Source organism: Ichthyophthirius multifiliis, assembly GCF_000220395.1.
Source record: "Ichthyophthirius multifiliis unplaced genomic scaffold scaff_1120509251029, whole genome shotgun sequence".
NCBI lineage: Eukaryota > Ciliophora > Oligohymenophorea > Hymenostomatida > Ichthyophthirius > Ichthyophthirius multifiliis.
Window position 1 is genome coordinate 1 of NW_004086269.1, and position 12,916 is coordinate 12,916.

A 12,916-nucleotide genomic window follows, 5' to 3' on the forward strand; every position below is an offset into this window, starting at 1 on the left:
ATATATATATATATAAATATATATGTATATATATATATAATTAAATATTTATAATAATAACATTTTTTTATTTATTAATTATATATAGATATTAAAAAAATTTTTTAAATACTTATATAATTTATAAAAAAATAATTCTTTTATATATTTTTTTTAAGAAAATTATAAAAATGTTATTTTAACATTTAAATTAATAATTTTAATATATATTAATTTTTTAAGAATAGTATTATTATATTTGTTTTTATTATTATAAATTAAATTCTAAAAAAATTTAAATATTTAATATTTTAAAATATTATTATTTAATAAAAATTATATTCTGTATCTTCAAAAAATAAAATAAAAATTTAATAAATGAATAAGTATTATGTATATATATATATAATTTTTAAATTTTATATATTTTAAATTTTAATATACATTAATATATTTATTTTTTTCTTATTTTTTAATTATTATATATTTTTGTTACATTTAAAATTTAATTATATTTTTTATCCATATTTTTGTTTTTTTTAATTTTCTAAATTTATTTTACTTATTTATTTCATTATAATTTTTATAATATCTTATTTTTTTTTTATTATATAATTAAATTATCTTTTTTTTTATATATATATATTTATTTTATATGAAAAATATAAAAAAATTTATTGTCTTTTTTTTTAGTATTTATTATCTTGTTATATTACCATATTTTTGTAAAAATATTATATTACTATTTAATTATATATTATATGATATTATAAAAATTAATAAATTTTCTTATGAAATTCTATAAAATTAGGAATTAAAATATATTTTCAGAAATAATTAGCTTTTTAAAATATTTTTATATATTTTAATTTAATTATTACTTTTTTAATGAAAATATACCTTATTCTCAAACTTTAATTTATATTTTTTTCTACATATTAAAATTAATATACATTAAATTCATTGAAAATTTATTATATTTTATTTTTCGTATTTATCTTTTATTTTAAAATATTTTTAAATTAAAAAATATATTTTTTTCTTTAAATATTAAAAATTATATAAATTATTTTAGAAAAATTAACTAAGTCTAAATAGCGATATATGATTTAATACTACCCATATTATTTTAATTGCTTAAATTTTGATTTTATAATAAAAATATCCAATTTAGAATTAATAATAAAATTTTAATTTAAAGAAAGATTTTATTATATATATATAATATTTAAAATTATATATATATAATATGTATATATAAATATATAATTATTTTTAAATTTTAATTATAATATTATTTTATATATAGATATAATTGTTATATATATTTATTTTAAAAAATTATATATTTTTAAATTTAATTATAATAAAAAAATATTAAAATGGAGAAAAATTAAAATAAACAATATTAATATCCAAATCAAAAAAAATTATTAAAAAATATAATAAAACTACGATTTTTTTTACTCTATATAGTATTTATGTTAATACTTTTTGGTATAAAATACGTAAAAAAATAAATTTTAATGACACAAAAATCAAAATAAATTAGAAATATATTGGAACGTTAAAAAACGAAATAAAATTTTATTCTCGTAAAGAAACTTTAGACTATTCTGTTGAAAACTTTAACAGTATTACTGATAATTTTTTAAAGAACATAGAAAATATATTAAATAATAGTTATGAAGTTTTATTATTTTGTTCAAAAATGTATGCATTTGCAGATTAAAGTAAAATTATATAAAAAAAAAACAAATTAAATTAAGATATATATTAAAAATAGAATATATAGATTATAATTTAGAATAATTATAAAGTTGTGACTATTTAAACATAAAAAAATGCTTAGCTGTAAGATAAGATTACGAGAAAATATATAAAGAAAGAACAAAACATATATATGATTAAAAATATTATTTGACAAGTTCTATACATATATAATAATAAAATAATTACACAGATAAATAAAAATAAAAGGTAATATAAAAAAATATATATAAAAACATATATATATAATTATTGTATTTTTAAAAAAATATAAAAAAAACAGTAAGTAATATAAAAAAGTGCATTTCTAGATTAGTTTTATCCAGAATTATTTCTACATTTTCACATGATAAATAATTTACATACTAAGCTCTATCTAGCATTTCCTTAAAAAGATATATTAAGTGGGACGTATATATCCTGTAAACTTTATAGACACAAAAGATTTAGAATATTTAAAAAAAATAATTCAATGTAATAATATATAAATATATATAAATAATATAAATATATATATATATATATATATATATACATATATAATTAATAGAAAATAACAATAATTGGATAAGTTATGCTTTAAATTAAGGTTTTTTTTATGAAAAAACTAAAGATGTATAAGATAATAATATAATAAGGTTATCTTATCCTATATAAAACTCCTTAGGTATAAATGTTGGAGCTTCAGCAATTGAAATATTAAATTCTCATTTTTAAAGTGTTATAGAATTGATATTACCTTAAAATTATGATACATTTTTAATTGATTAATAAGGAAAAATTCTTTTTTTTAATAAAGAAGAAAATTAAAATAATTAAAATAATAATATATTTTAAATTTTAGAAGGTAAATAAATTATAAATAATAACTAATATATACTTATTAATTTTATTTAAATATATATTTATTAAATAATTTTATTAAAAACAAAATAAAATAAGATTGCTATTGTGAAGAATTATTAAAAATATTATAGTTAGATAAAAAATGTACAAAAATTAAAATATACAACAAGAAGATTGCTAATATATTAAAATAGCAGGCTTATTTAATATTAATAATGTAAATTAATTCTATCAAATAGTAATATCTAACTAAAAAGAATAAAATCTTGAAATTCAGAGCAATTTACGTAAATAATATATATATATATATATATATATATATATATATATATATATATATATATATTTAAATGTATATTTAAATGTATATTTAAATGTATATTTAAATTTATATATATTTTTATTTTTTTTTACATATATTTTTATTTTTTTTCTTATAAATATTTATATATTATTTTTTTTTATTTTTTTATTTTAGTTAGTGAAGTACTTTATGTATATATTAGTTTATTTATATTCTTAATAATAGTGATATTATATTTATAAAATATTAAAATCGAAGAATTTATTAGAAATGTGACAAATCCATTAAAATAAATTAGTTTCAAAATGGAAAGAATAATGTAAAATGCATTTAATTAGAAATAATTACAAAAAATAAGAACTGATGAAATAATTATAAAAGAAGAAAGCGAAATTCGTGAATTAGCTACTTAGTTTAATAATACATTTAAGAAATTGTCTGAAAAAAATATTTTCTAAAATAGCTTTTTCACAGTGCTTGATAAAGCATATATTAAATCAAAAGAAATTCTTGTGAAACCTCCTAAAGATAATATTACAGATGAAGTTAAATAAATAGTTAAAAAATACTTAGAAATGTAAGAAAATGAAGATAATTCAGATTATGATATATAAAATAATGATAGTTAAGAAAAATAAAAAAGTAACATCCGTAATGAAAAAAAAAATAATTTTAGTGCTAATAAATAATAATAATGAAAAAAACTTTATATATAAAAAATATTTTAGATAATATTTTTTCTTTATAAAAAAAAATATAAATATCCATTTTAATTGTTATAAAATCCTTACAAAAAAATTAACAATTTTAAATAAAAAAGAAAAGTAAAATTAAAAATTAAAAATAAAATTATTATGATAAATATAATAATATATTCTTCTTCTTTTTTTAAAAAAAAGAAAAATAGATAATGTAATTTACATTGAATTATATCTAAAAGAAATTTAAATTAGTAAATAATTAAAGTAAATTAAATATAAAAAAAAATACAAATATAAAAAAATATGATATATAATATATATTTATAATTATTTATATGTTTATTTATTTACGTATTAAATATAATTTTATTTCAAAATTAAATACTGAAAATATATTTCATTATTAAATATAAAAAAACAAATATGCATATATATATAAATTTATATTTTTTTTAAATTTATCTTTATATTAATACTTTTTTTAAATTAATTTAGTTTAATTAAATATATACAAAAATAAATATAATACTAATCTTTTTTAATATATATATTATTATATATAAATTAAATTCATTAATAATCTTATATTCTTTTGTCTATAGTCGCATTAGCCATAAAATCCTTTATAGTTTCCTCTGAGAGATCTTAATATAATTAAAAAACATCTAATTAAAAAATATCACATTCCTTTGTTAAAATACTACCTAAATTAGGTACAGTTCTTTCCAAATCTCCATGTACAAATTCTTTAATATATGTTCCTGCTGAGGAAAGTAAAAAAGCACTAAATGATTATCTGATAATTTGAAGCTTTTCATTTTATAAATGTATTTTTTCCTAATTAATTAACTTCTTCTATGTAATACTCTAATAGGAGTTTTTTATAGAATCTCCAAGTTTTCTACTGCATTGATCTTTTAAATATCCTCTTCACTAATTTTTTCTTTCACCTAAATAACACAGGCATAGCTCTTAATCTTAAACTACTCACTCTATTTGAGAACATCGAAGCATTTCCTATCTGTATAATGTAATTTTAACACTTTTAAATACTGTTTATTCATATTAATGGCCTTCTAGTATTCTTCTAAATCAACAGGATTTCTCCTTCTGGGATCTTCTACCTCAATCACAAAGGGTCTTCCGTTTCCGAGCATTCTAACATCTATATCTTCTCTTCCTCCTGTTGAAAACTTATAGTTTTTAGCTAAAAAATTGGGAAAAAGGTCATCAGATATTTCCTCTTAAATTGATGTTTCATATAGCTTTAATCCGTCTATAAACCAAGGCGTTTAACTCATATATCTAGAATATTTACAGTAATTTCCCATAATTAAAATGCTTTTGCTTTCGCATTAAACATTTGTCGTGTTTTTTACAGTGTTTTATTTGTAGAGATTTTTATTTAGTTTTATTTCGAAAAATTACTGTCTGGGAAGTTTTTGGATTAATTCTAAATTATATTGAGTATATATTTATTATTAGCTTTTTTATATTTCTTTGTTATTGTTTTTTTGTTGCTTTTTATACTTTTTATCTTCTCGATCAAATACAATATCTGCAAATGGAGCAAAAGTGTACTGCTCATCGTCTATATTTTCTATATTTATATTAATTATGAAGTTACAATCAATAGAAGAGGTCGAATTTACACCAAATAAATCTGATAAAATAGGAGAAAGAACCCATTTGTATACATTTTTTATATCTACATACTAGTCTTTCCAGTTTTTATGCAATTTCTCCTCAAAATAATTGCTTTTATTCTCTAAATTATACGAAATGTACTCTAGCATGTTCAAAAAACGTAAATAGGGGCTTAAAGGAGTTTTAACGAAAAATTTAAATTCCGAAAATTCGAAATCTTAGTCTTTTATTTATTTGTGGATTTTTTTAATATAATCTTCCTAGTCTATTTCTTATAAAATTCCTATACATATAATACATTATTCACCGTTTTTTATATATAAATTAGAATTGTAATCTTCTGTAGGAATTTTTAAATTTTCAAGCATTTTTTAATAGGTTTAAGGCTATCTATATAGAGAAATGTCATTTAGTTTGAAAAAACGGAAAATACATCTGATACAAGTTTTGTTTTCATATAGGAAATGAAAGAGTTTTTACAAAGAAATATCTTAGTATATTTATTCCATATTAAAATATAAATTTATCTTTTTGTTTATTTAATTTTATATATATATTTAAATTTATATTTTATTTTGTATTATGAATATATCTTTTATTTTTATTTATTAAAAAATATATATATATATATTTTTTTTTCTTTTTAAAAATTAAATTTTCGGATATCTAATCTAAATATTATTTAAAAAAAAAAAAAAAAATATATTAAATCATAATTTTTAAAATAATCCATTATGTATATTTATATCGTCGTTTATTTTATCCTAAACATATTTCTGATTTACATATACTTTTCCTTTCTTTTTATTTACTAAAAAGAAACTAATATGTTTTTTCTTTCCTTTTTTTTAGTATATTGAATTTTTTGATATATATATATATATATATATATATATATATATATATATATATATATATAAATTTATATTCTATTTTTAATTTAATTATTTATATTATTTTTAACTCTAATACATTAATTTAATTTTTAAAAAAGTAAAGATTTTTGATATTTTAAATTAATCCGAAAATTATGAATATCTCTTTTTCATATTCTTTCCTATTTTTTATTAAAAAAATATTAAATTTGATATTAGATAACTATTAAAATCAATAGTTATATAAAAAATTCGAAATAAAAAAAACATAATAATTTTCTAATTATTATTAATATTAATATAATAATAATATAAAATACTTTTTATATATAATTAAAGATATTTTATATATCTAATCATCAAAACTCTAAATATTATTAATATTTAATAAAGATGAAAATAAAACTAAAATATTTAATAAAATAATTGAAAAATAAAAGATTTTTATATTTATTGATGATACAGTTATATTGCATTAATTTTAGATATAGAAATATATTAAATTCAATATTTATTATTTAAATTATTTTAGAAATAAAAAAAAAAAATTGCTTTTATAATATATATTTTTTTATAATAATAAAAAGTAAATACTTTAATAATTAAAAAACAAAAAAATATATTTTCTATTTATATTTTATATATATTTATAAATTTCATTTTTATTATTTGTTATTTTATTTATTAAAATTAAAATTTTACAAATTTTTATTTAATTTTAATTTTTTTTTAAAAAAAAAAAAAAATTTAAAATAATTAATGATTGGTAATATAAATAAATAAACCACCACTTTATTATAAAAAAATAAAAAAAAAAATAAAAGAAGAAGATTAATTAAATATAGAAGCCACAATATAATTATAAAATGATTAAACCTATATAAATTTTATAAAATGGTGTAAAGATAATGAAGTTAAATACGAAGGAGTATAAAAACAATATAAAACCTATTAAAAAAATATAAAAAGTTATAATTTCCATCTGCTTTTGGTCCTTTAAGTATTCTGGGAATAGCCGCTGATTAAGATATAGAACCAAATAAAGTCTACTTTATAATAAAGATTAAAATTATCAAATTAAATTTTTTAAAAAAAGGTTATATTGATTGTACCTAATAAAATAATTATTTCTGAAGATAAAGTATATAAAAGTGAACTTAATAGTATTATAGAAAAGTATAAAAAATAAATAATTAAATATTTAAAAATAAATAGATACCCGAAAATGTTTGATGAAGAATAATGTGGAGATTCAGAATTTAATATATTAGCAATTTTTTTAATGTACTAAAAAATTAAAGGAAAGGAATCATTCTGGTATCCATATTTTGAAGTAATTAAAAGGTCATATACACTTTTAGATTGGAAAGAAGATTAAATAGATTAATTAGAAGATAATTGTATAAAACAAGAAGTATATATATATATATATATATATATATATATATATATATATATATATATATATATATATATATATATTTATATTTGATTTTTATTAAAACATATCAAAGTTAAAAGTATTATAAAGAGAAATGGATAAATCTTGGCGAAATATAGAAATAATCATAAATCTTCATCCTGAATTTTTTCCTCATGATAAAAATATAAATTACAAACATTTATTTTATTATTGTTATGAATTATGTATGACAAGAGGGTTTTTTTAAATATATAAATAAAATATTACATTAATTAATTAGATATGGATGGACACTACCTAGTCTTTGCTTAGTACCTTTTGCAGATATGTTTAACCATAGTTGTGAATCAACTACACATTTTATTGTAAATAAAAGATTTGAGAAAGAACCTTAAAAAAAACATGAATAATACAAAATAAAAAAGATAAATTAAATCTTTAAATTTTCTAAGAAGATAAATTAATGGAAAAAGAAAAAACATTTAAGTATAATATTATATTTGTTTTATTTTATTTTTTTAAATAAAGTTTCAATAATAAAAGAATTAGATACATATAATAATATAAAGATTATTTAGATGAAGAAACTAAATAAAATATAAATTTTGAAAATATAAATTGGAAAAAAAATGACGAATTGAAAATTTTAATTGCAAAAATAAATTTAAATAAAATATAATAATAAAAAGTAAAAAATAAACATTATATTATATTATATATAATAATATTAATGAATATAAAAAAAAATTATAATAATATATAATTGTAATGAAAAAATGATTATCTTTTAAAAAAACATTTTTAGAAATATTATTTATAAAAATAAAAAAATATAAATTAAAATATATATATATAATAAAATAAATATATAATTAATATATATTTTTATTTATATGTATATATATATATATATTTACTTTTTATATAAATATATAATTATATTTATAAGAATTTTAATATTTTTGATAATAAAATGTATTCTACAACTGAATCAGAAGATAATGATACATCAGAAGACGATAAAAAAGAACGAAAAAATTAAAACAATTAACTAAAATTTGCTGAAATGAAAAAGTTTCTTAATATTGTTCCAAAATAAATATAATAAAAAAAATATTCTACAAATAAAAATTATTTTGAAGATGTATTGTTTTAAAAAGAAGAAGATGGCTGTATTATCAAACTTAACTAAATAACAATAAAATAAAATAAAAATTAATAAATATAAAATTAAAATCAAGAAGAAGATGATTAGGAATAATAATGGTAAAGTGTTTCAAACTCATCATCATATATATCAGATATTTCTGACGAATCAGGTTTTAGTTGGTTCGATGAAGATGATGAGGATAATTATTTTGTAGTAACTACATAAAAACCGTAAAAATCAAGATATATATATTAATATATATAAAATAAAAAAACAGAGAAAAAAAAGGCTAATAAATTTATAATTGTTACGGTTAAAGAACAAATAAATTTCTATTAATGTGGTATGGATTTTGTTTTAATAAAAATAGATATGATTCATATTCTTTAAGAGTATTTATTTAATTTTTTTATATATAAACATAAAAAGCTTTGGATAAATATGAGATAAGAATAATTAAATAATGATTTATTTGAAAAAATAGTTTTTTAAGAATTTCTAGAAAAAGAAGATTGTAAAGGAGGATTTGTTTGGAAAAAATAAGAAAAAGTTAATTTAGATGACATTACATAAAATTTTAGAATTAAAAAAAATAAAATAAATATAGGTAAATAAAAATATAAGAATATATATATATATATTTTTTTATATATATTATCCATATTTGTATTTATTTTTTTATAAAATTTAGATTTGATTATTTATTTAAGATTATATTTAATGATGCATTATAAAGGACCTGATTTAAAAAGAGTTATGGTAAGTTTACCTGTATCTCCTGTATACGAATGCTTTGTTTTATCTTTTGCTATTAGATTATTAAGTTATTTATTAAGTAGATTTACTACAACAATAAAAGATGATAAAGAACTTTTATAAAATCAAAACTTAAATTATAAATATAGGTTTGCTATTATATATAGATTGAATCAAAAGGAAATTTTATAAGAATAAATATCTTTGATGAATTAGGCTTTAATATTATTAAATTAATTAAAAGAAAATTACATTTTGGACAAAGATATGTTATTAAAGCCAATGTTTAATGAAAAAAATTTAGTTGAAAGTTATTTAAATAGATATAAACTTAAGCCTTACATATTATAAATATATGAAAGTTATGAATATAATTTGTTTTAATTCCCTAAAAAAGAAGTATTCGAATGTTTAAAATGAATATATTAATATAAATATTAAATTATATATATGAGTTTAAGACTAAATTTTTAGAATATAAAATTAATAAAAATTACTAAAAAATTTATTTTAATATAAAATAATAATAAAAATAGTGTTAAAATATATTAGAAATACCTAAATATAGCAACTAATTTTTTTACAAAAAAATAAAAAAAAACAAAAGTTAATATATTATTATTAAAAAAAAAAAACTTAAAAAATAACAAAAATAAATCTCTCAAATATATATAATGTAAAAAAAAAAACATCATAATTTAAAAAAAATATACATAAAAATATTTATAAAAAACACATAAAATAGTGCATATATAATTAAAATTTAAATTAAGAGCATATTAAGGAAAAAAAAAAAAAAAAAACCAAATCCAAAATAATTAAATAAGAAAAAAAAAAAAAAAATTAAAAACAAAAAATATGGATACTTAAGAAAAGTAATTATCAAACAGTTAAGAAGTAATCCAAAAATCCATATAGAAAATATAATAAAAGGCTTTAAGTCCAATTAACAATAAAGAAAATATCCCCGAAAACCTCCATATCCAGCAACAAATTTAAAAATAATTTTGGTGGGGTTCACTACAACCTCCTCATCAATAAGATCAAAATACAAACAATATAAACCGACGAACCATTTCAAGCCTAGAAGGTTTTCCTTTTGATAATATAAAGGAATAAGCTTTCGAAATGTACCTTTTAGATGCCCTTGAAAGAGAACTATAGGACGAAGAAGGTTGTTAAACAAACATCGAGGAAGGCATTGTCCATTAAAAAATATCCGAAATAAAATAACTACTAACCGAAGAGGAATTCATAATTGATAATTTATTAAAAATGAGCCGTTCAATTCGGGACATATCTAAAATTCAGGATTTAATAGAAGCCGTATGTAGTGAAATATACAAACGAAAAACAGACAAAATGTTACGTTTGGATCGTTTATTATGTTGTGATGACTAGCAATAAAAGTAGATAAAATTTCTAGAAAAAAAGCTGAAAACAGTTTCGAATGAACTTAAAAATTATAAAAGCCAAATTGAAATTAAAAATCAAAGACAAGCAGGCAGATATAAAGGAAATCCTTAATAAATAAGCCCTTTTTCAAATGAAGACTAATCATCAGTATATGACTGGGTAGTGGATATTAATTTAGTAACAGAAGTATCATATGAAGGTTGGAAAATTTAACTAAGTCCTTCTTTTTTTTAAGAACATGGTTATGTTTTTAATAAATAAAAAGAATTAATTAATTAAATTGATGATTAAAATTAAAATATAAATAATAATAACATAATATTATAAATAAATTCGTAAAAATAAATTAATAATAATAATAATAATAATAATAATAATAATAATAATAATAATAAATAAATAATACTTCTGAATAAAAAATTAATAATTATAATTAAAATTAATGGGGAGGTGCTCTCGTAGCAGTCGTTGGTTTATACGATAAAGGAAAACTTTTGTTTTGAATAATCTTACACTATCAAATTTACCTTCTGGAAAGAAATTACCACCAAAGGAATTTCTTTTAAACATGTCAACGTCGATAGCGGTACTAATTTAATTCTTGTAGATACTGCAGGTTCTTATTCTCCTGTAATAATAAATAACGAGCTTTCTATCATTGAAAAAGAGGCAACCGAAGTCATTATTACAGACCTTGTTTTCGAAATCGCAGATTATTTTATTTGTGTAGTGAATGATTTCACCTCTTTAGATCAAAGATATTTAGATAAACTATCCAGAAACCTATAGAATTCTCCTAATAAGACTTTCCGTGAAATCATAGTTATACATAATCTTAAAGAAATTGAGAGTTCTGAAATACTAGAGCATATATGGAAAACATAAGTCACATAAATCTATAATTAAGGTTCTGTATAAAAAACTAAAGTGGCAGCAAAAGATCCCATATTAAATTAATTAGTTGAAAAGCATGTAGTATGGTTCAAAACTTAATATACAAGACATATTTGCTTAGCAAATGACGATTCTGAATTAGGAAAACAAGTTAATCCTTGGGTTTTTTCCTTACTTAGATATTGGTTAAAGGCTGTATTTGTACCAGTTTCTAGGTATTACATATATATAGATATATATATAAATATAAAATAGACCTGTTCCTGTAATTGATTAATTAATAAAATTCTCTACTATGTAGCTTTCAAAATATTTCAAAACTGGAGTTTAACTTGAATTAATAGAATCTATGGATCCTTTAATTAAATTTATAAGAACAAAAGAACACTAAGATTAAAAATTCAGAATTCCGTAAATGTAAATTGATAGTAGTGGTATAGTCATGACTAGACCAGATAATTTTGTGCCGAGTATTGATATTTCTGCTAGTGATTAATATTCTATTTGGATGGATATTCCAGGTATGTCAAGGGATGATATAACTATTTATAGGCAGAATGTAATAACTATTGTAAAAGGAACTAAAAAAAACCTTATGATGATGATAGAAAATTGGATAAAAATGAAAGAAAATATGGTGATTTTACACTTACTTTTAAAATACCGGAAATTTATGAAAGAAAATGGACTACATATGAAGTTGAAAATGGAGTTCTTAAGATTATATATGATAAAGATACTGAAGAATAATAAATATGAAAAAAATAGTTTCATTTATATATTAAGAAATAAAAAAAAATAGTTTAAATATAATTAATATATATATATATATATTTTTTTTTCATCATTAATATATTTCAAATTTTACTAAAGAATTATTAAATAATTTTAATAAATAAAATCGATTAATATAATTTATTACTTATAAATTAAATTATTATTTTCAAAAATTAATTTTATAATTAAAATTTTTCTGTAAAAATATTTATTGTTTGTTTTATAAATATTTACAATTTTAACTAAAGGTAATTAGTACAAATTTTTGTAAAGTATTTCGAAATAGAAAATTTTTAAATACAACTAAAAATTTCATATAAAAATATTATTTTGAATAAATTTTTAATATAATTGAAATAAATATATATATTTAATTAT

At 16.5% G+C, this 12,916-nt stretch overlaps 2 protein-coding genes across 2 annotated transcripts, besides 27 other annotated features; both read left to right on the forward strand. All coding sequences in view use genetic code 6, as the record gives it.

Moving 5' to 3' along the window:
* Window positions 1–39: a microsatellite.
* Window positions 3–57: a microsatellite.
* A 328-nt stretch (window positions 58–385) lies between these two features.
* Window positions 386–421: a microsatellite.
* Window positions 390–421: a microsatellite.
* A 768-nt stretch (window positions 422–1,189) lies between these two features.
* Window positions 1,190–1,249: a microsatellite.
* Window positions 1,250–1,266: 17 nt separating this feature from the next.
* Window positions 1,267–1,315: a microsatellite.
* Window positions 1,316–1,962: 647 nt separating this feature from the next.
* Window positions 1,963–1,995: a microsatellite.
* Window positions 1,996–2,229: 234 nt separating this feature from the next.
* Window positions 2,230–2,291: a microsatellite.
* A 342-nt stretch (window positions 2,292–2,633) lies between these two features.
* Window positions 2,634–2,672: a microsatellite.
* Window positions 2,634–2,675: a microsatellite.
* Window positions 2,676–2,889: 214 nt separating this feature from the next.
* Window positions 2,890–2,941: a microsatellite.
* Window positions 2,901–2,977: a microsatellite.
* Window positions 2,937–2,989: a microsatellite.
* Window positions 2,983–3,071: a microsatellite.
* Window positions 3,072–3,711: 640 nt separating this feature from the next.
* Window positions 3,712–3,751: a microsatellite.
* Window positions 3,752–4,030: 279 nt separating this feature from the next.
* Window positions 4,031–4,073: a microsatellite.
* Window positions 4,074–6,115: 2,042 nt separating this feature from the next.
* Window positions 6,116–6,166: a microsatellite.
* A 262-nt stretch (window positions 6,167–6,428) lies between these two features.
* Window positions 6,429–6,474: a microsatellite.
* A 1,063-nt stretch (window positions 6,475–7,537) lies between these two features.
* Window positions 7,538–7,610: a microsatellite.
* Window positions 7,611–7,825: 215 nt separating this feature from the next.
* On the forward strand, window positions 7,826–9,871 carry IMG5_131730 (SET domain protein; the record flags this gene model as incomplete). Its single annotated transcript, XM_004031988.1, has 5 exons — window positions 7,826–8,031; window positions 8,351–8,925; window positions 8,973–9,087; window positions 9,125–9,302; window positions 9,387–9,871. Coding segments are annotated over 5 exons (1,559 nt in total), but the record flags the coding sequence as incomplete, so codon positions are not given.
* Window positions 8,139–8,171: a microsatellite.
* Window positions 8,361–8,414: a microsatellite.
* Window positions 8,367–8,418: a microsatellite.
* Window positions 8,376–8,428: a microsatellite.
* Window positions 8,388–8,458: a microsatellite.
* Window positions 9,872–10,813: 942 nt separating the features above from the next.
* IMG5_131740 (hypothetical protein) lies at window positions 10,814–12,872 on the forward strand (the record flags this gene model as incomplete). The annotated part of the gene is made up of 2 exons (XM_004031989.1): window positions 10,814–11,976; window positions 12,017–12,872. 2 exons carry the CDS (start codon window positions 10,814–10,816, stop codon window positions 12,870–12,872), a joined length of 2,019 nt encoding a protein of 672 aa, XP_004032037.1.
* Window positions 11,168–11,272: a microsatellite.
* Window positions 11,205–11,311: a microsatellite.
* Window positions 11,215–11,272: a microsatellite.
* Window positions 12,873–12,916: the final 44 nt, after the last annotated feature.